The 21053-nt window shown below is 45.7% G+C and overlaps 1 protein-coding gene across 2 annotated transcripts; it reads right to left on the minus strand.

The window, feature by feature from the left end:
- Positions 1 to 8940: 8940 nt before the first annotated feature.
- On the minus strand, positions 8941 to 20909 carry LOC116950209 (protein mono-ADP-ribosyltransferase PARP12-like). Of its 2 annotated transcripts, XM_032967818.2 has the most exons (11): positions 20708 to 20909; positions 19227 to 19351; positions 18406 to 18505; positions 17470 to 17614; positions 15516 to 15666; positions 14661 to 14769; positions 13789 to 13888; positions 13503 to 13563; positions 13248 to 13384; positions 11305 to 11453; positions 8941 to 9747 (listed from the first exon to the last, which is right to left on the minus strand). In XM_032967818.2, exons 2-11 carry the CDS (start codon positions 19305 to 19307, stop codon positions 9470 to 9472), a joined length of 1311 nt encoding a protein of 436 aa, XP_032823709.2. In that variant the 5' UTR covers positions 19308 to 19351; positions 20708 to 20909; the 3' UTR covers positions 8941 to 9469. The 2 variants fall into 2 exon arrangements, with proteins under 2 accessions (XP_032823709.2, XP_075928738.1); XM_076072623.1 differs by lacking the exon at positions 20708 to 20909 and having other exon boundaries at positions 19227 to 20163.
- Between the last annotated feature and the right edge of the window lie 144 nt (positions 20910 to 21053).

Raw genomic sequence — 21053 nt, forward strand, 5'->3', positions numbered from 1 at the left:
TGGAGACGATCCCAGGCCACGTGTTGACAACGATGGCGAACAAGTGGGAGACTGACTTTTTGAAGCTATTAACATCACATTTTTTTTTATCATGTTTCAGTGTATTATCCGTTCTTTTTCCATTAAAAACGATAATCACATATAAGTGTGAACATTTTTTTAAAGCACCCTGTATATATCGACTAGTACATTTTAAAAATGCAATTACAAAATAAATTCCTCCCCCCTTCCCCCCTTCCCCTTATTGAGCGTCTTGGCCCCCTGCTGAAGATGCCATCCATGCATCTGGGACTGGGTGTCTTGTGGCCACCGCTTCGCCGATTGACATGAACTCACTCATGGGCGTTCAAACCACCGTCGGTTTGTTTTTATTTTTATTAACATCATGAACAGCAACAACGACATCATCATCATCAGCACCATCATCACCATCATCGTCGACATTAAGTATTACTCGGGGAGCATCGCTAGAATTTACGTCGCTGGCATGTTCACGGCACCGCCTCTCGGGCGGTGAAGCCGAAATTTGGGAGCCGGTCGGATTCGGCTCCCAGGATTGAAAAACGAAACAAACACTTCAGCCAGACTCTGCATCTGCCCTAAGGGCATTGCCCTGATTCTCTGATAGAAAGCACCAGTCAGGCACGTGGACGATACGTGTGGGGTGTCCTTGGGATTCTCACGTTGATGGTAAGCGACCGAGGTTAAACCGCAATCACGTTTGAAGTGCTGTTCCATTGTAGATATTTACTTTACAGTTACGTACCAGTTGGGGTCCAGTTGACAGAGGGAGGGAGTGAGTATATCGTTTTCCAGAACTCAGCCCAGGACAGCTTCTGGTTTGAAATCAAGGCCCGCTAAGTAACGCCACCACCGTCGCCGTTTTGTTAGCCCAAAGCTACCCCGCCCAGAGGGGCCCACCGCCTTGCAGGAGGAGTTCTCCACACATCTGGCTGTCGTCTGATGATGCTAGTTGTAATTACTGGCGAAACGTCGTACTCGCATTGTAAAACTTGTAGATTTGCTCTCCCAACACACAACCGGTGGTGCCGTACTCGTAACGAATTGGCATGTTCTGTTTACGTGACAAACATTACTAAGTGGCGGTGTTCGGGGTGGCGGCGGGGTTTAACGACACATATTTACGCGATCTAACTCAACCAAAAAAAACCTGTATTATGCTGTACTCGTAACGATTTAGCATGTTCTGTTTACGTGACAAACCTTACTAACTGGCTGTGTTCTTGGTGGTGGCGGGGGTTTAGCGACACATTGATATATTTACGACCCCCCCCCCAAAAAAAATCCACCCCCCCAAAAAATCCACCCCCTATATTATGAAAGTCAATTCCATCCGCGCCAAGCGTACGACGCGAGTAGCCCCATGATCTGTCGCTCACGCCGAGGCAGCATCCTCATCGCGTCGGGAGCACGCTGGGACGCTCCCTGGCTGAGCCGCGTCGTTAGCGCCTCCAGTTGCTCGGGCTCAAGGTGGCTTGGAGCCCGGTGGGGGAGGCACTTTCTTGTGGTGGTAGTAGTGGTGGTGGTGGTGGTGCTCGTGGCACCGTCTCGCGGTCTACGTTGAGGGTGGAGGGGGGACGGTGACAAGCCGGCAGAGAGAGATTGTTCGTTTCAGGAAGCCGTCTGAGCCATCCACTATTGAAATCTAGAATTGAGAACGCATGTCTTTGCGGTTGCTTTTTGCGTGCGTTTAGTTTGATGTCCCCTTGCTCCCGGCACCTCCGATTAGCGCGGTTGGCTACGTATGGTGCGAAAGAAGTTCAACGTGCAGTACGTGCATAAGCAGCTGATATTTAAAGGAAACTTCATGGAGGTGGCCGTCTGGCTGAGGGGCGATCACTGAGACGCAGAGTACAAATTCAAGCCCCGCCTGTGATTTAACTGAATTCTGAAGTGCGGGGAGTCGGTGGTCTCTGTCCGTTCACCAACAACTGTACAACGTGCTTTTACAGTGTACATTAAATCGGTTAGGCACTTGATTTGTATGATTCTGAATATTAGAATATTGATTTAACTACCTTGCAACGAACCTTACAGTGCTATCATAGAGTGAGGGAAAAAAAGTATTTGATCCCCTGCTGATTTTGTACGTTTGCCCACTGACAAAGATATGATCAGTCTATAATTTTAATGGTAGGTTTATTTGAACAGTGAGACAGAATAACAACAATAAAATCCAGAAAAACGCATGTCAAAATGTTAAAAATAGATTTGCATTTTAATGAGGGAAATAAGTATTTGACCCCTCTGCAAAACATGACTTAGTACTTGGTGGCAAAACCCTTTTTGGCAATCACAGAGGTCAGACGTTTCTTGTAGTTGGCCACCAGGTTTGCACACATCTCAGGAGGGATTTTGTCCCACTCCTCTTTGCAGATCTTCTCCAAGTCATTAAGGTTTCGAGGCTGACGTTTGGCAACTCGAACCTTCAGCTCCCTCCACAGATTTTCTATGGGATTAAGGTCTGGAAACTGGCTAGGCCACTCCAGGACCTTAATGTGCTTCTTCTTGAGCCACTCCTTTGTTGCTTTGGCCGTGTGTTTTGGGTCATTGTCATGCTGGAATACCCATCCACGACCCATTTTCAATGCCCTGACTGAGGGAAGGAGGTTCTCACCCAAGATTTTACGGTACATGGCCCCGTCCATCGTCCCTTTGATGCGGTGAAGTTGTCCTGTTCCCTTAGCAGAAAAACACCCCCAAAGCATAATGTATCCACCACTATGTTTGACGGTGGGCATGGTGTTCTTGCGGTCATAGGCAGCATTCCTCCTCCTCCAAACACGGCGAGTTGAGTTGATGCCAAAGAGCTCCATTTTGGTCTCATCTGATCACAACACTTTCACCCAGTTGTCCTCTGAATCATTCAGATGTTCATTGGCAAACTTCAGACGGGCATGTATTTGTGCTTTCTTGAGCAGGGGGACCTTGTGTTGTCCAGTGGTCACTTGAAGGTAGCTCAAGAGGTAGCTCTGTGAGATCCGATTCCATGGGCCACTCTCTACTAACACGAGGTGTTGCCCTTCTGTGCGAGAAAAATCGGCATGACTTTTTTTCGCGGGGGGGGGGGGGGTGGGGGGAAATACCAAATAAAACTTCTGCAAACTTAATTTGGCTCGAGTGGGAGGTTGCTAATCACCACCTACCCCAGTCAACCCCGAGTCGGCGCTGTCCATGGTAGCAACTCGAGATAAAGTTACACATTTATAACGCGCGCAGTTGCCTTAAATTTCAGAGACGCGGACAATCCGCAGACACGCGGCAACCAGCCTGTGAGCACCCTCCAGCCATGCAGTCCTCTGTATGGCCACGTGATATCGGTCAATTAAACGTGTGGATGGAAACCGGACGAGTAGCCAGATGGAACATACGGGGATTAGTCCACACGCCGGCCGTACCGCCATCTGGCCCACGTGAATGGGAGTCGCGCGACAATTGAACTTTATGGCAGGACCCCGGGGTCCCATAAGCCCCCGGCTCTCGCATAAACTGAGTTGCGACGTCATTTTACGTCTGTTGAAGGCGAACGACATTTCGATCTATACCTCTCGACGAGCTCTACACGATGCGCTCATCAAAGTTTCAAAGTTTTGTTTCTTCTGCGAATTCGTCCTCGCTGCTGCGCTTGGAAGACGCGCCAGGCGGGTCGCGGCGTTTATGTGCGCGGTGGTACGGAGTCGCCAAAAGTAAATAAATTAATTACGATGTTGACTTCCGTTTATTCGGGACTCCGGGGTCCCCGCCGTAAGGTTCAATTTGTACGATTCACAAACCCTCGCCTCCGCGGTGCGGGGGAATTGCTGGCAGCCGCACGTGCATGGCCAACCGCGTCCTTTGGATCTCGGCACGAGGACACTCACCCACGTGCTGCCCGTGGCTGGGTCAGCCTCTGCACCAGCTGCTGGATCTCGTACTCGGTGAGGCGCTGGCTCCCGCGAGCTCTCCCGGTTGACATAGCTGATGTTCGGCACACACACGCACACACACAAAGACACACGAACAAAGACACACAAACAAAGACACATACACAAAGACACACGAACAAAGACACACACACAAACAAAGACACACAAACACAAAGGCACACAAAGACACAAACACAAAGACACACAAACACAAAGGCACACACACAAAGACGCACAAACACAAAGACACACACACAGACCCCCCCCCCCCCCCCCGTATGGCATGAAGCAAGTGCTGTAAGCGAGCAGCCGTGAAGATGGGTGGAGAAGAAGTTATAACTCGCCACTCCACACTATTTGGTTCTTTCGGTAAAGTCAAGTAGGTAGAAAAAATATAAAAAAATATATATCACGACGCTTCGATCGCAACACAAGCGGTCGTCCTCAGGCGGAAAAAAATGAATCCACCACTCCTGTTCACACAAATAAAACGATTCACCTTATAGCCTCGCCACACCCCCCCCTCCCCAATACAACAAAGACAAAGGTAAAGATCCCTCGTATAACCTTTACCAGACTGTTGGGGCAAGTGCCGTTAGCACCTATGAAGGGCAGGATGGCACACAAGGGGGTTGGTGACCAACACCACGCCCGACCGCCTCTGTCTCCCCAGTGACGATGTTTACATACCTCACCGTGTACTCATTTGAGGCTGAGTCTACCTAGGGGAGGCCCAGGACCGGTTGAGATAATCCTTAGTGGTCTTGGCCTTGAGCGGGAATTGAACTACGCTACTGATCCCACTTTGCTCCCCACATACACGCAAAAACTATTAAGACAAAAATCCCAAGTAGAGCCTTAACAGACTGTAGGGGCAAGTGCTGTTAGCGAGCACCTCTGAAGGCCGGCACGGCAAACAAGGGGGTGGGTGGCCAGAACCACGCCCGGCCGCCTTTGTCTCCCTAGTGGCAATGTGTTTTTTTTGTTACACTGCACTAGGTACTCAATTGACGCTGAGTCGACCTAGGAGAGGCCCGGTTCAGGTAATCATCACCGGTGTTGGCTGTGAGTAGGAATCAAACTTGCAGCTCTGGGTTCGTGGCGCAGCGCGCTAACCGCTACACCACCGCTCCCCATTGCGCTCTACACACACACCGCTGCATGTTCACGCGAGTGTATTCCATGAGTGAATAGAACATTTGAAAAAGCCTTACCTTCTGCAGTGGCGTGAAGATAGATGTGAGCCTTCCCTCGACCTCAACCCCAGCTCCTATCACAACGCGTCACGTTTGGGTGGCCGTTTCTATGGCGGTGGTGTCAACATTCGGTGCACTCACTCCAAGGACTTTACAGACTCAGCCTTGTTTGCGTTTCACCCACAGAGGCAGCTGCGTGACGTGCAGAGGGTCACGACATGGGGTCGGAACACCTGAGTTCGAATCCTGGCTTGAACCGTCCAACCCTAATTAAACCGGGTTCTGAAATGTGACGAGTTGATGGCCTCAGCCTGGTCACCGGTGACTTGCATAGAGACCCATAGATTTTCACACAGACCCATAGACTCGTGCAGTTAGGTGCAAACATGTGAGGAGAGACAGATATGGGGAGGGGGGGAGAGTTTGGGGAGAGATACATGGGAAGAGACACGGAGAACGAGGAGGAGAGAGATGCAGAGAGACATGGAAAGAGACTCAGAAACATTTATAAACAAACACAAATACAGAGACATGGAAGCTACACACACTCAGGTATAGGATAAAGAGAGATATACATGGAGACAGAGAGACAGAAGGAGACGTATACGGAGAGACATATACACGGAGAACAACACAGTGACACATAGACACGGAGAGTCAGAGCAATACATACAGTGAGGGGAAAAAGTATTTGATCCCCTTATTTCCCTCATTAAAATGCAAATCAGTTTATAACATTTTTGACATGCGTTTTTCTGGATTTTGTTGTTGTTATTCTGTCTCTCACTCTTCAAATAACCCTACCATTAAAATTATAGACTGATCATTTCTTTGTCAGTGGGCAAACGTACAAAATCAGCAGGGGATCAAATACTTTTTCCCTCACTGTACTCTAAGCAGGAAGATTATATCATCGATGACATTACAATTCGAGTATTGGATTTATGATGCTTAAGACTGTATCATGAAATGTATTTTGGATCTTATATTATGAACTTACGGGACTGCAAAGTCAAATCCTGAACATGGGCAGTTTTGATTTGAAGCTTTCGTGACCGCAGGAATCTCTCACATAAACATAGCCACTTCCGTGCCCTCGTCTAAGAGGCCGCTCTTCTATATTAGTTACATGCTAATTTCTCACATTAACATCACTAGCACCGGCCACTTCTTTATAACCCTTGAGCTACACCCATTTCAAACCTTTTAAAACAGTCTGCCTCAGCAGCAGACCATGCTTTCCCACCTGATGATGGACGATTGTGTTGCACCCGAAACGTCGTGATTTATTTTATTTTATACCTGCGTGACTTTACCGAAAGAACCAAAGCATATGGGCAGTTTTACTGTATCCGTCTCCTTCTGTCTCTCTGTCTCCATGTCACTGTTGATTTAAATTGCTACATACTTCCTCGATAATTAAGGCAGATAATTATATAAACTGTGTATGCTGGTCTTAGCACAGGGGCTAAATATTTTTTTAAATAACTTCGCTGCCATGGTAATTTTATTAAAAATCTGCAAGTATGACCGGATTATTACTCTACTCGTTCATCAGATGATTTATTTAAAACACAAATATAAATTCTTCAAGCCCTTCAGAAAATCTCCCCTGCCCGCCTCCAACTTGATTGGTGATGGAAAGTGACGAGGAATAAACTGTATCGTGGCATTGTTTGAAATGTCACTACAGTGTAAATATGACATTGTAAATACCTTCGGTGTTTATTCCTTGTAAAAGTAATTAAAATGTTAATTGTCAATGTGCATTTTGCATTTTGCAAATACGTCGTCGCTTTATTAACACGACTACCTGATTAGCGTCGCCTCAACCTCACACTTACGTCGCTGACAGCTTCATCGTCATCCGTCCTTCCTCCTATCCATTGCCTCTCAGCCTTCGCCTCCACCTTCCCTGTAAATCGCTTTGACTGACGTCGTTTCGATATTCGTTGTCGCACCTTTCAGGAACGCATCCATGACGTAAACCGGGGGTATTGCTGTACCACATTATTGTTTAATGTATGAATTCATTCCTGACAGGAAAACTTCAGCTTTACCCAGTGTATTTTATTCATCCAAGTTTATCAATTGCTCCAGCAAATAAAAAAAAATAAGCACGTCCAATTAACAAAAAGTTAAAACTTTACACACTGCGATTTTAAATTTACATCGAGGCCAAACAAATCAAATGAAAACCTTTAAAGTGTTATGTAAAATTCATCATAGAATTAAAGAACAGTTGCGATTTTTTGTTTGCATTTATATAGTTTTTTAAAATAAACAATAGCATAAACACATTTTCTAAAAGTTATTACCTTTTTTGTGGGTGGTGATTTATTAAGATAGTAATACAAATAATGGACAACCCATCATCAATCGACTAGCCAGATATATGTTTCATAATAAACGTTTTTGGGTTAGATCGCGTTATTTATAAATATGTCGTAACCCTCCACCACCCGACACGGCCAATCAGTAAAAAAGTGTCACGTTGACAAAAGACAAATAGTTCACTACTTTAGCCTACCGGTGTGTTGAAGAGTGAATCCACAACATTTAAAAATTTTGAGTACGACGTTTCGCTGGTAATTGCATCCAACATCATCGGGCAATTTGCCAGAATAGTTATCTTGGGTCGATGAGGCTGGATGTAATTACCAGCGAAACGTCGTACTCAAAAATTGTAAATGTTGTGGATTCACTCTTCAACACACCGGTAGGCTAAAGTAGTGAATTATTTGTCTTTTGTCAACGTGACACGTTTTTACTGATTGGCCGTGTCGGGTGGTGGAGGGTTACGACACATTTATAAATAACGCGATCTAACCCAAAAACGTTTATTATGAAAAATATTGGTCGCGAAAGCCTACGTGTTAAACAGATATAGGTTTCCCCACGCCATGGTGATTGTGTGACCATACTTCACCACACTGGTCAGTTAGGGTCAGGAAAATAGATGGCCCAGAATCAGTTACGATATAACCCGCTATTGATGCTTTTCCACAGCCAGGAATTTATCTTGGGTCGCCGAGTTCACAGTGCAATGCGCTTGCTGCAATGCAAACCACTCCCTTCATGATTAAATACAAAGTTAATGTGGTCTGTTGAGCATTGTGGCTGGCATCAGTGATGAAATCCCACGTTGTTACAAGACTTATTGCATGCACCTCCAATTAGCACGGTTGGCTATGTACGGTGCGAAAGAAGTTCAACGTACAGATGTGAATGCACGTACAACTTTGATGGTTATGAAATAACAGGAAAAGTAATCACGTTACAACATTCAATGTATTTTCACCTAAATACAACTTTGAAAAAATGACAATGTGACCTTTACCAACTCTGCTTGTTCAATTCCGACATGAGGGCTGCGGTGAATAGTAATTCTTCTTTTCCAATACACAACTGGACTTTAGGAGGCATCAGGTCGTGTTTTTTTCCCTGCAGAAGCCGAACCGTGTCATTGACTTCATACGCAATGAATGAGTCCCAGACGCATTTAGATGACACGGTGATGCTGCGTTGCTGTGGCCTCATGGCACACTCATTGACGTCGTGCAATGAACGCCAGGCCCTGTTTGGCCCCGAGCCCGATTCAGCCGCCTTGTGAGGTCAACGTATCATGGTTTGGTTCTGTCTTTGCTTTCCAGTGGAAAACCATCCATCCACGCGCCGGCTCGGCTCGGATATGCCAATGGAAAAGGGGTATAATGTGGCTGTTCAGGTGCCGCAGCATTCTCCCTCACCTAGCACTGCCGTATTTCTTCGTGACGATAAAATCAAGTTCAATCCACATTGTCTGTGGGGGGGGGGGGGGGGGGGGGGGGCGGCACACGGTGTATATGGAGAAAGAGAAAGGTGACATTCCCTTAGTCACCTTTTGTATTATAACTTCACAAATTGCATAAAATGTCAAAACGTTTAATCCCTCGTACCCTTTTCCACTGGCACATCCAAGCTGAGCTAGCATGGAGCCCTCACAGCTTAGTTGACTTTTCCACTGGCTATTTGCCGAGCCTGGCCAGAACCAAACCTTGCTCCGCTGGCTTCAATGGACATCTGACTCAGGCTCGAGGCCACAGCAAGGCCAGGGGCGGGTCCAAACGAGATGCGTTCATTGGACTTGACATCAAACGCAGCTTCTGAATGTTCAGACTCGTTCGCTACGTGTGTGGTGGCGGCAATATGCTGACGGTCACGGCTTCTGCGGTGGGGGAAAAAAAAAAACATATGCCCTGCTGACTCCTGAGCTCCACCGGGTTGGCTCGGCACGGCCCTGATCCGGCTCAGTTCTGCAGTGGAAAAATAAAAGGCGTCGTCCTTATGACGTTTGGTAATTCAGTTTTAATAGTAGTTTATGATGTACTCTGGGTAGATCTGATCAGAGTAAAATATCGCGAAGATCAATGGATTTTTCAGGTCGTCGACGGCACTGTCGTAGACGTTCACCAGGGATGCGTCTTTGGAGGGCGTGTGAAGGAAACATGGGTGCATCCGTTCCGGGGGACAGCTCTTCCCAACAAGGACCCGGGCCAAGAACATGCAGCCATGCCCCCCTGTGGAATTGCGGTGTTTTTCGAAATACGTGTGAGAATAGTAGGGATTCCACGAAAAATAAACAGCTGTGGATGACAAGAGAAATAGCATTCGTGTGACACGCACATACACGTGGAACAAACATTACGTTTATGTTACATGTACAGGGTGGCCACGCAGTTCCTTGCCATTAAATATTGTTATATTCGGAACGTTATGCCCTTACAATTTGGGATTAGTTGAATCAGGAATTCAGTGGATGATGGATTGGGAGAGGATCTAAGATGATGTGACCGCCCCGAAGCCCCGACCTGACAACATTCCCCAGAGGGAATTATCAGGGAGATTGCTTTATACCTACGTAAGATTGACTAATATTGAGGAGCTCAAAACGGCTGTGCGGAACTGCTTTTACGGTACGCAGCCATCCACGTGGAAGAATCTGTCAAGGACAAGTTTGACACAAATCCAGCTTTGTGCCGAGAATGGAGGGCATCACCTGGGATGTTATATTTTCGTCATGCAAAGGGACTTTGTGGCCACCCTGTAGTATATCCATTCCACTTCATGAGCTTTCAATACACTGATAGCGTGACGATTTCACATTTATGAACACAAATGTAGGCAACCGTATCGTGTCCTTAAATATTTAATGGCCCAGGTGGCCAGGAGGCTCAAGAGGTCGGAGGAATCTGGGTTGCCACCCATGCCTAAGCCGAGTTTGCAAATATTGCCTGGACCAACTGTGCCAATCGGAGGTGCAGGGAAAAAGACAACAGACTAAACACAAAAACAAGTTCTTACGTTGGCTAAATTCCCAGCTCTGGGAATTAAAAGTATCGGTTTAAATGTTACATGATCATCATAGCAAAAAATAACTTATTTGAGAAATCCGAAAGGGTTCTTCTTTTTATATTTTATAATTTCAATAATCCCTGTCGTACAGTATTTTAGCATTTATTCTTTATTATGTTGTATTTTTAAATACGTTTTTCTGCTGCACTTTTGTGCTTACACAATGGAATTTGCCATTTTCCTGTACTTATTCAAACCCAGATATCAAATAGACATATATATTGATGATATCAGTGGCGTGGTTAGCTCTGGAATGCCTTGCTCATGCCACTGCTGGAGGGAGGGCTTCCCCTAGAACGAGATCTAGAGAAGTCCCTCTATCGGGTATTTGGCTTACTCTACCACGCGCGATGGAAATACAGTGTGGGTCATCCCGCTTGTGTGGCCCACACTGTACTTCCATCGCACGTAACATACCGATAAACCAAACCGTGGTGTTACCCGATTATACCGCTGCGTAATAAACCTGCACCGTTGTCTCAGCTGCCGGAGATCAGAGATCGAATGGGAGACTTCGACATTAATCAAGAAGAGGTCATTCAATCTGCACATTTTCACTAATGGAATGTAGACAATACTTGTGCTTTACAGCTATCACTCTTCATTTCATTTTCCCGACCATATCTTGATTTTATTTTGTTTTCCTACATCATAACTGGGGGGGGGGTACTATTGTTACGTTTGCTTTGGCCGGTCTTCCGGACATCGCCGTTTTTCATGTACCTGCTGTTGTTGAAAAATATCCATACAATTAGTTGTGGAAAAACATGGGGAGAAAAAAATCGTACCCCTGCCAAGCCGGAGTACATTCCTGGAGTAGCGAGAGTCAAAATTTCTGCGGCAGATGGAATTTAATGCGTTTGGTCTTGTCTTGTGAAACAGTCGCTGTTCATTCAAGTTCTCTTTGCCGTTGTCTCTTGCCATCTTTTCTTTTTTCCTGTAGGTCGAAGTGTAATTGGTTACATACTCAGACTAGTTGGTTGCAGGATGGGTTAGTGCATTGGTGGCTGGTAAGTGAGCTTTTGACCAACACCATAGTGTTGGTAAGTGAGCTTTTGACCAACACCATAGTGTTGGTCAAAAGCTCACTTACCAGCCAAAAGCTCACTCAAAAGCTTGCTTGCGGTGGTCTCACTTCTTTGCATAGCAGAATTATATTATATTTTACAAACTGAGCTCTCTGATTATTTTACAGATGTAAGGTGTTCTATGTTTCATATCCAATGCTAAAATGGAAGGTGAGGCATACAGTCCAGTCGGCTTTCTTTACAGATATAATGAGATTATGGCAAGATTAGATTGGGGCTGTTTACGTTGCAGATGCTAATATCGAATACAGTGTAGACATCATTGCAAGTAATCCAAGCAAAAAATTAGGAAAACATTACCAATTTTACAGTATTATAAGCATTCATAAAATACATAATTTAGGGATTTTTTTTTAAAAAAACATCTTTTCAAACAAATACACGATTCATTACCCCACATTAACAGAAATTCAACGAATACTTTTACACGAAATACGGATAAAGCATCGTGTAACACTGCCTCAATTCTGTAACGCTTTCCGACGTCTGTTTTCCCTCGGAGGGATTTCACGAGAAGTGGAGTGCCGTTGGCGCTCTGCGAAATGTAAAATAAGAGCCGCCGCCGTCACGTTCACGCTGTTCTCACGGAAAATCCTATTTCAGCCAGTTGCCCAGCTAGTTTCAGTGACAAAGGCCCACAGCCACTAACAATAGAGCTCTACGCGGGTCCGGTTTGTGCGGTTTCGCGTAAATGCGGCTCACCTATTTCTATCCAAAATTCGCTCGATGTGGTTTGAATTCACTCGTGTGCGGCTATGCGGTCCAACGTGGGACAACATTGTGTGTGTACTGCGTGCGTGTACTGCGTGTGTGTACTGTGTGTGTGTACTGTGTGTGTGTACTGCGTGTGTACTGCGTGTGTGTACTATGTGTGTGTACTGTGTGTGTGTGTACTGCGTGTGTGTGCTGCGTGTGTGTGTACTGCGTGTGTGTACTGTGTGTGTGTAATGCGTGTGTGTACTGTGTGTGTGTGTACTGTGTGTGTGTGTACTGTGTGTGTACTGTGTGTATGTACTGTGTGTGTGTGTGTACTGTGTGTGTGTACTGTGTGTGTGTACTGTGTGTGTGTACTGCGTGTGTGTGTACTGCGTGTGTGTACTGTGTGTGTGTGTACTGTGTGCGTGTACTGCGTGTGTGTACTGCGTGTGTGTGTACTGTGTGCGTGTACTGCGTGCGTGTACTGTGTGTGTGTACTGTGTGTGTGTACTGCGTGTGTGTACTTTGTGCGTGTACTGCGTGTGTGTACTGCGTGTGTGTGTGTACTGTGTGTGTGTGTTGTGTGTGTGTACTGTGTGTGTGTACTGTGTGCGTGTACTGCGTGTGTACTGCGTGTGTGTGTACTGTGTGTGTGTGTACTGTGTGTGTGTACTGTGTGTGTACTGCGTGTGTGTACTGCGTGTGTGTACTGTGTGCGCTACTCGGCAGCCAGCTGCCTCCTCGTGCGGTTTCACTTTGTGCGCCCTCTTTTTTGGAAAGCATCTACTACCGCATAGAGGGAAACCTGTAATGTAACATATCATACAGTACAATGCAATTTGTGTTCATAAGGCAAGTGAATTCCAATGGGCTCAAATAACAACTGGTTTCAGCAACACAGCACAAAGGATCTTACTTACGAATTGAAGGCAATGCTGACGATTTACCTTTGGTATATGTCCCAGAGATCGGGGTTGTTTACCCTTTTGATGCTGGAAATGGTGAAATATGTTTTGAACATTTTTTTATGGAAGGTTTCAGCCACAGTATTGTACTCAGGACTGCACTGGTTCAGCACTGACATCTGTTAAAATCAAGAAAGAAATGTATCTTCCGTCTGAGTTAAAACGAATTGCTGATGATGACATGACTATGAAGACGGTGCATACAAATTGTGACACATTGCAAAAGTTTTAACTTACCGTATAGTCTTGCTCATAGCTGACTTTGAAGAGCTGCGGTATTTTTTCTTCTTCCGCAAAGCTTAAATAACAAACAAAACATACATTTTGAAACGGTACACTACATGAAATACAGTCGGGCCAGGTGACGGACAAAGTGAAGGTTTCATCTTCTTGGTCCTTTCGGTAAAGTCACGTAGAATGGAAATACGTGACTTTACCGAAAGAACCAAGAAAATGAATCCCTGCAGTCACGAAAGCTTTAAATCGAAATTTAAAGTGAAGGTTGCCTTTTCATTGCAAGCACCTTTGCTTTGTGACCATTGTGCTGACCTCCTCTGCCCTTCTTTGAAACTCTGGCCGTCGCCTGATAGGCCGCTTCCATTTTGCTGTGCATTGATGCATCTCTGCAGCGAGGAAAAAAAAACCGGAATCGCATTCTCTCATGTCCACGCAACCGTGCTGGCTGGCAATGGACGCCAGACCTCACACAAAAGTAAGCCCCAAAGCAGGCCTGTTATTTTGTCACGAATGAATAAGGGTTAGGTAAGCCCACCACCACCCTCCACGTGGCATTTGTCACGGGCCTCCAGGACCCTTCTGGGTGGCCCAGAAAGGTTGGCCTCGTGTTGCCGTGGGGCTGTTTCCAAGGTAGGTCTCGTGGCAACAACCCTATACAATATTTATCCATCTCTGCAAGCATCATAACCGCACTAATCGGCTGCTAGAAGGGAATATGTTCGACCTCTCAATGGTGTGTTTCTAATTTTGGCACGATCACTGCTGTCACTGCAAGGGCTCCCTTCATACTTGGTCGATATGCGCGTTTTTGACGTAATTGGAAAACGCCAATGTGGGCATTAAATAAGTGTGGGCTTGGGCAGAACTCGTCACTCAAACGAATGACAGCCGGTGGACGAGACTAATGACGGAGTGTTTAGCCAAAGGCAAGAACATGTAAGAGTGGGTGCTTACTTTGTAGATGGGTTTATTAAATCGGCTCGTGTGCAGGCGCTCTATGAACTGTTGCATCGCAGGAGCATGAGAAAGGTCGAGGGCCTTGAGGCAGGCCTTCACTCAGCAGCGGGTAGATAATCGCTGATGATGAACTTAATCCCATCAGCAGAGTTTGAGTAAAGTCAAGGGAGAGGCCATAGTTGATTTGAAGTTACCACTGACCTGTCAAGTCCAGCAAGCTGTCTTTGTATTTAATTGTGGCACGAGGCTTGTGGGAATAAACCTCTTCAATCTCGGCACTTGTCAGCTCGGTGGTGATTCCCCAGGAATTCTGAAGAATAATAACAGTAACATAAATCAGGGATGGGGAACGTCTGGCCCGCGGGCTGTATGAGGCCCCGCGAAATAATTTGGCCTCTGGCCCTGCCAAGGCAACTGCAGGCGGGACTCGAAATTCAATAAATCTAGGAACAAACCTGGAAAAGCAGTTGCCAGTAGCAACATCGTCAATACCAGCTAACATCACCACACGCCTCATTAAAAAGAATCAGTTCCAGCCATCACATTAGGGGTGAGTTAATTAAATGTTTGACCAAACATAACAGGCTAATTTTTAAGTTGATAATTTTGTATGGCCCGCGAATGATGTTATAAATATCCAAATGGCCCTTGGCAGAAAAAAGGTTCCCCACCCCTGACAGAAATGAACGCAATTTTCTACATGTGCCTCTTTTTTGTGCTTTTGTGGAAATGGATCACATTTGCTTTGTGAATACGGATGTGCTTGGAATGTTGTTCATATTTCGGTCTATTTTTATTCACTTTCATAATTCAATTAAAGGTCTAAAAAAAACACGTACGATGACATTATCCAAAACAGAATGAGATCGCTTTGACGTGTTTAAAACCACTATACTTTTCCAAAGGTGAATTAGTTGTCAGAAAGTACTGGACAAATGCTCGTAGCTGTGTTGCGTGCATTGATTGCGCGGGCCATGAACAATCATGGCACAGCACTTCGTTACTCCAAGATCACTCAAAGAGTTCACGTTTAAATGAACAACAATCATTCCGCACCTTTTCTCCAAATTTGACCCATTCTTCATAACTGTCCTTGGAGTACCAGACCCAGCGGTCCACTGACGGTACTGACAGGCGACGGACGGACCCGGTCTGTGGACCGTAGCACTTCATGGTGTCAAAGTCCAGGTACCCGATGAGCGAATCACTACAGGAGCAGGCATAACAGTTATGGCAGGTCAGACAAGTAGCGTTGGGTGACATCGGCCCTGGTGCGAGGAATGCAATAGGCCAGTGTTCTTCACAAATTTCCAAAGGGGGGGGGGGGGGAGCACTTTCGCCGATAAGACATAATCAGTGAGAGGGCTGCCACACATTTCAAACCATTGGGGTTTGACAGCAGCACGTTGATGATGATGATGATGGGGGGTGTTTTCACATTTGTGTATTGTCGGGGTCTGAACGTCAGGGGCTGCACTATAAAGACTAGCAGGGGCCTCCAGTGACCCATGGGCCTTGCAATGAGCTGCAATTGGGTGCCCCTCTCAAATTTCTCCCCTTTTTCATAAGCCTCAGCTCACCTGCAGCTGCAACGTCTACAAACTCGATAGCTAGGCCGCTGCGCGCTTCAATTGCAATGACCAATTCACCGTTACACACGCTAAGTAAGAATGAGTGCATGTACAGCCGGAGCGTTGGCGGCGTGGCTATCGCACTGTCGATGTACCCCTTCACCGACTGAGTTAAATTGATAACCTTGACCAACAACGGGTGGCGAGTGACATCTGAGCCGTGCTAGACTCGCCCCGCCAACATGCACTGGACCAGCGTGGTGAAGCATGATCAAACGACAACATGCACGACTGACACAGCTTTGCGGAGGAATTCATCCTGCAGTGCATTGACAAAAGCTTCAACTTATTTTTTGTCATGTCTTGAGCATGCCAATAGGTAGCAAAATGTGAATCTAAAGACATTAAAATTAAATAAGCGTCACATTGTCTATGTTAACATAATATCCCTGGTTATTTTTGTTATTTTCTTTAAACCTGTCTACGTGACTTTACCGAAAGACCCAAGAATATGAATATCAAACTCTTTGGTTCTGTTCGGTAAAGTCACGTAGGTAAAAACTAAAATAACAAAAATCACGACGTTTCGGCCACAACACAAGTGGCCTTCATCAGGTGAAGGGACCGTGCTGTCATGAGGACAGCGTTGGAGTGAAAACAGCCAAGTCCAGGTCGCGTCCTTTAAGCTGCGTGGGAGGAAACAAAACGCTTTGACAAAGGGATTCGCATAAAAATGAGCACGATGTACGTAGAAGGTGCATGATGGACCATGATGGACCAGGCGCGGGTGGGGACCATGACGGACCGTCATGGTCCCCACCCGCTGCTAGTCCATCATGCACCTCCTACGTACATCGTGCTCATTTGTATGCGAATCCCTTTGTCAAAGCGTTTTGTTTCCTCCCACGTAGCTTAAAGGACGCGACTTGGGCTTGGCTGTTTTCACTCCAACGCTGTCCTCATGACAGCACGGTCCCTTCACCTGATGAAGGCCACTTGTGTTGTGGCCGAAACGTCGTGATTTTTGTTATTTTCTTTTTTACCTACGTGACTTTACCGAACAGAACCAAAGAGTATGGATCCTTGCAGTCACGAAAGCTTCAAATCTAGAATATGGATATCCCTGGTCTTTAACCAAATCAAAGAAAACCCGAAATTCAACCAATCGCTTGCATGAAAACAAGCCTTATCTCCCCCCCCCCACAAGCACAACACCAGGTCAGAGTTGAGCCTTACATCAATGTCAACCCTTACCTTAAGTTTTAACCCTCACATTAACCTCCCCCTTGGGCTACACAACCACATCTTTATCTTAACAACTAATGCTCAAAAATACCCTGTCACTCAATTTTGAACCGACAGTAGCATCTTAACCATACATTCTAACTCTAACCATAATCTTAACTCGAACACAACTTGGATTACATCTGTTTGGGTACCTTTCTGTTGACGTGAGCCTATAGCTGTGATTTTGTGGCCTACTGAAGGCTCGCTCAATTGCTTCATTCCGCCTGAGATTTTCCCACTGCCCGTCCTTAAGAATTTGCCACAGGTAAGGCAATTCTGAGTGGTAGTCAGAGCAACCTGCAACAGGAGAGTACAAGTTGGTTAGACAACCTTGTTGCTAAACAACTGAGACCACGTTGGAATATGGCCAGTGACATGGCCGAGGGGTAGCACTTTGGTGCTGAGGTATGTGGTTCGAGACCTGTGGCCACCCTCCTTAATGCCTCACAGTGGACATTAACGATCCCGTTTATATTGTCTGCAAAAGAGTAGGTCTTGCGCGCCAGAATTATGGTCCACGTTTGCAGGTCGGTGCTGCATACACTTTATGCTGCGTAGGGATAGTTGCCACTGGGGGATTGGTTGAGAGGCTAGATTGGTTGAGATGTGATGGAATGGTCGAGGTGAGTTGTAATGTAAGGTGTTTTGAGTTTTTTAGGCATTTAAGCACCCTGTGAATGGTATATCCTTATCATTCATATTGTATTGATGTGGTTTAACTCATAATAATAATGATTTACTTATTTATTCAGGAAAGTCACACCTGAGTCGTAGGATGTTTTCAGCCAATGAATGATAAGATGTATTATACTACAAGTGGGAGGACACTGGAGCACCTGGAAAAAACCCACACGGGCGAGGGGGCAACCCCTTTATCCCTGTACAGATGAAAACAGATGGCGATTGGTTCGCTTGATGCACTGCCTTCTCATGGCGAGCCAGGGGTACGGCTCCTCGTCGTTGCCCACGTGAAGGGAGTTTCACAACATTAGTGCGGTAATCCACCAACCCTCGCCGCTGCCTCCACGGCACTGGATTACGGGCAGCCACGTGCGCTACGTAGCCACCACCGCATAACGGGAGCTTACCAGCGTTTTTTGTGCATTTTTTCTGAGTTAAGTACTGAAGACAGAGGCCGGTGTGGGTCACACTTGAACTCTCTTCCTCTGAATCGTGACACGTGTATACCTACACAAAACACAAAAAACACACAATTTGATCCTTGTCGCGGTACCCAGGGGTACCAAATAATACAAAATGGGCCGAGGCAATTAAATACTTAATTTCTGGGACGCAATTTTTTCCAGGGGTGTTACTTCACTCCGCGACTGGGGTAACCAATCAATCCGAAATCGGTGCCACACTCCGCGATGTCGAAACGCAGCGAGGACGATTGCGCCGAAACCCTGAACGCTCGCACGCACCGTGGTGGTGGTGGTGCATCGTGAGTACAGCTCGTCGTGTGCAGCTCGTCGTGATGAGTCGATTGCCGCATCGCCCAACCATCAACAGACTAAAAATGACTGCATCACGGACATTATGCGAGAGCCGGGGTACTATGGGACCCCGGGGTTACCGCCATAAGGTTCTATTCAATAAATCAATCGTCCTTGGAAGTTACATAGAGTACTGTATTTGGCTGCAGGACTGTGATAAATTACGGCGGCTTTTGGAGGCCTTCATCCAGCAGTGGATCGATTATAGTTGATGATGATAATCAGTGCAGGTAGGTCTTGCAGGTGAATGTCCTAAACACCTATGTATTGATTTATTGCGTACAGTATATTATCTTTGGTGGTGAAGCGGTATAACTTTACTTGGAGTGCCACGAGTAAAATGAAACAAGGCGAATGACTGTAGTCAAAGTGTGTGATTGTCTTTATTTTATTTGAATACATTTGAATCTTACCGAGTCTGTGTCCTCTGATGACATCAAGCCTTCGCAATGGAACGACAGTTTTAGGGTCATTTTGGCCTCTTCTTCTTGCATCTCTGGTGGCACTTGTCTTCGGCAAATGTCATATAACCTTAAGCCTTTGACGACAAAAATACTTCGCGATATTTTTATGTTGCTACGAGAGCAAAGAGCAATTGTGACATCAATAATCATTCATTGGACTACATTTTAAGGAGGCCACTGAGGATATGCAATGGTGCTGACGATGTGGGGAAGCCTTCCTCCAGCAGTGAATAGATCATGGCTGATGGTGATAATTAGCTATAGGTCGGTCTTGATGGCCATCTGCTTTCACGGCTGTCCAGAGTTTACATTGCAATTGTGGTACAATTTGGGTTTATATGGCAAAATCTGAGCGCATCATCTAAAGCTGATCATGGGCCACATTTGTTTTTCTGAATTCGTTCAATCAAAAAAGACCTCCTCACCTCTCAAATTCATTGATTTCACGAGAGGAAAAACTTAACCGAGTTACATAGCCATATGACCCCCATAATGGATACATATTCATTCTAGATTTGAAGCTTTCGTGACTGCAAGGATCCATACTCTTTGGTTCTATTCGGTAAAGTCACGTAGGTAAAAAAAAAATCACGACGTTTCGGCCACAACACAAGCGGCCTTCATCAGGTGAAGGGACCAGACTGTCTCGAAGACAAACAGGCTCGTAAACAAACATGATTTGGTAGTGTCAGTTCACCAAGTATTGATGATACAGTTAATTATATTTTGTTTAAAAAAGCAACTCTTTTCAATTGCCTTCCTAGAGAAAGGTGAAATATTAATATTTATTTTACCGACATAGAGATAACATGCGAGCACTTGTACAACAGCTGGATGAAATCCATAATAGAGGTTTCTTTTTTGGGTTAGATCGCGTATTTATAAATCTGTCGTTAAACCCGCCACCACCCGACACAGCCAACTAGTAAGGGCTGTCACGTAAACAGAAACATGCCAATTCGTCACTAGTACAGCACACCAGTGTGTAGTGTATAGTAGTGTAGTGTATTGTGTAGTGTATAGTATAGTGTACTAGTACAGCACACTGGTGTGTTGGAGAACCAAGCCACAACATTTACAATAAGGACGACGTTTCGCCAGTAATTACAACTAGCCTCATCAGGCGACAGCCAAATCTGGCAATCTGAGTACAAACGCCGTACTCAAATTGTAAATGTTGTGGCTTGGCTCTCCAACACACCGGTGTGCTGTACTAGTGACGAATTGGCCACGTTCTGTTTACGTGACAACCCTTACTAGTTGTTTGTGTCGGGTGGTGGCGGGTTTAACGACACATTTATATTTATGCGATCTAACCCAATAAACCCCTATTATGGATGATGTTGGTCACAAAAGCCTACTACGTGTTAAGCTGGATGAAATATAAAATTATGCTACTATTCACATTTGCTGATGTCAAAGTCTCTTACCTTGAGCAAAATCTTGTTCGTCAACTCCAACCAGAGCATTCAACGGGCTTGTCCGTCAGTGAAGACTTAATCATTCCACATGATCCCGCCGACCCTTTCAAACGCCCTCTCAAAAAAGACTTGCAAGCACCTCACGACAATGTGTTTTTGTCAGGGCATTTTTGACGTTCCTCCGTTGACGCACCCGAAAACACAAACACGTGCGTGCTCGGAAACAGCTCTGGCGTACACGCTGGTGTGCGTCATCGATATTTACCTTTCGAGAGAGCTACGTGTTCACGACTCGCCTCAAGCATTTTGTGTAAAATGAGGTGAAATGAGTTGATGACGACACCTGAAGGCGATG

The sequence above is a fragment of the Petromyzon marinus genome, chromosome 38, assembly GCF_048934315.1.
Source record: "Petromyzon marinus isolate PM22_M1 ecotype Great Lakes invasive population chromosome 38, UKy_Petmar_22M1.pri1.0, whole genome shotgun sequence".
Classification (NCBI taxonomy): Eukaryota; Metazoa; Chordata; class Hyperoartia; order Petromyzontiformes; family Petromyzontidae; genus Petromyzon; species Petromyzon marinus.

What these genes read in the sequence shown, in the direction of transcription:
- LOC116950209 (XM_076072623.1), bottom strand. Translation starts at nt 19,427, where the DNA reads ATGATTATTGATGTCACAATTGCTCTTTGCTCTCGTAGCAACATAAAA. An exon ending in CAGCTTGCTGGACTTGACAG is followed by an intron (nt 13,889 to 14,660) that starts GTCAGTGGTAAC and finishes TCCTCGCTGCAG; the next exon opens with AGATGCATCAATGCACAGCA. An exon ending in TGTACTCCGGCTTGGCAGGG is followed by an intron (nt 9,748 to 11,304) that starts GTACGATTTTTT and finishes TGTCATCCACAG; the next exon opens with CTGTTTATTTTTCGTGGAAT.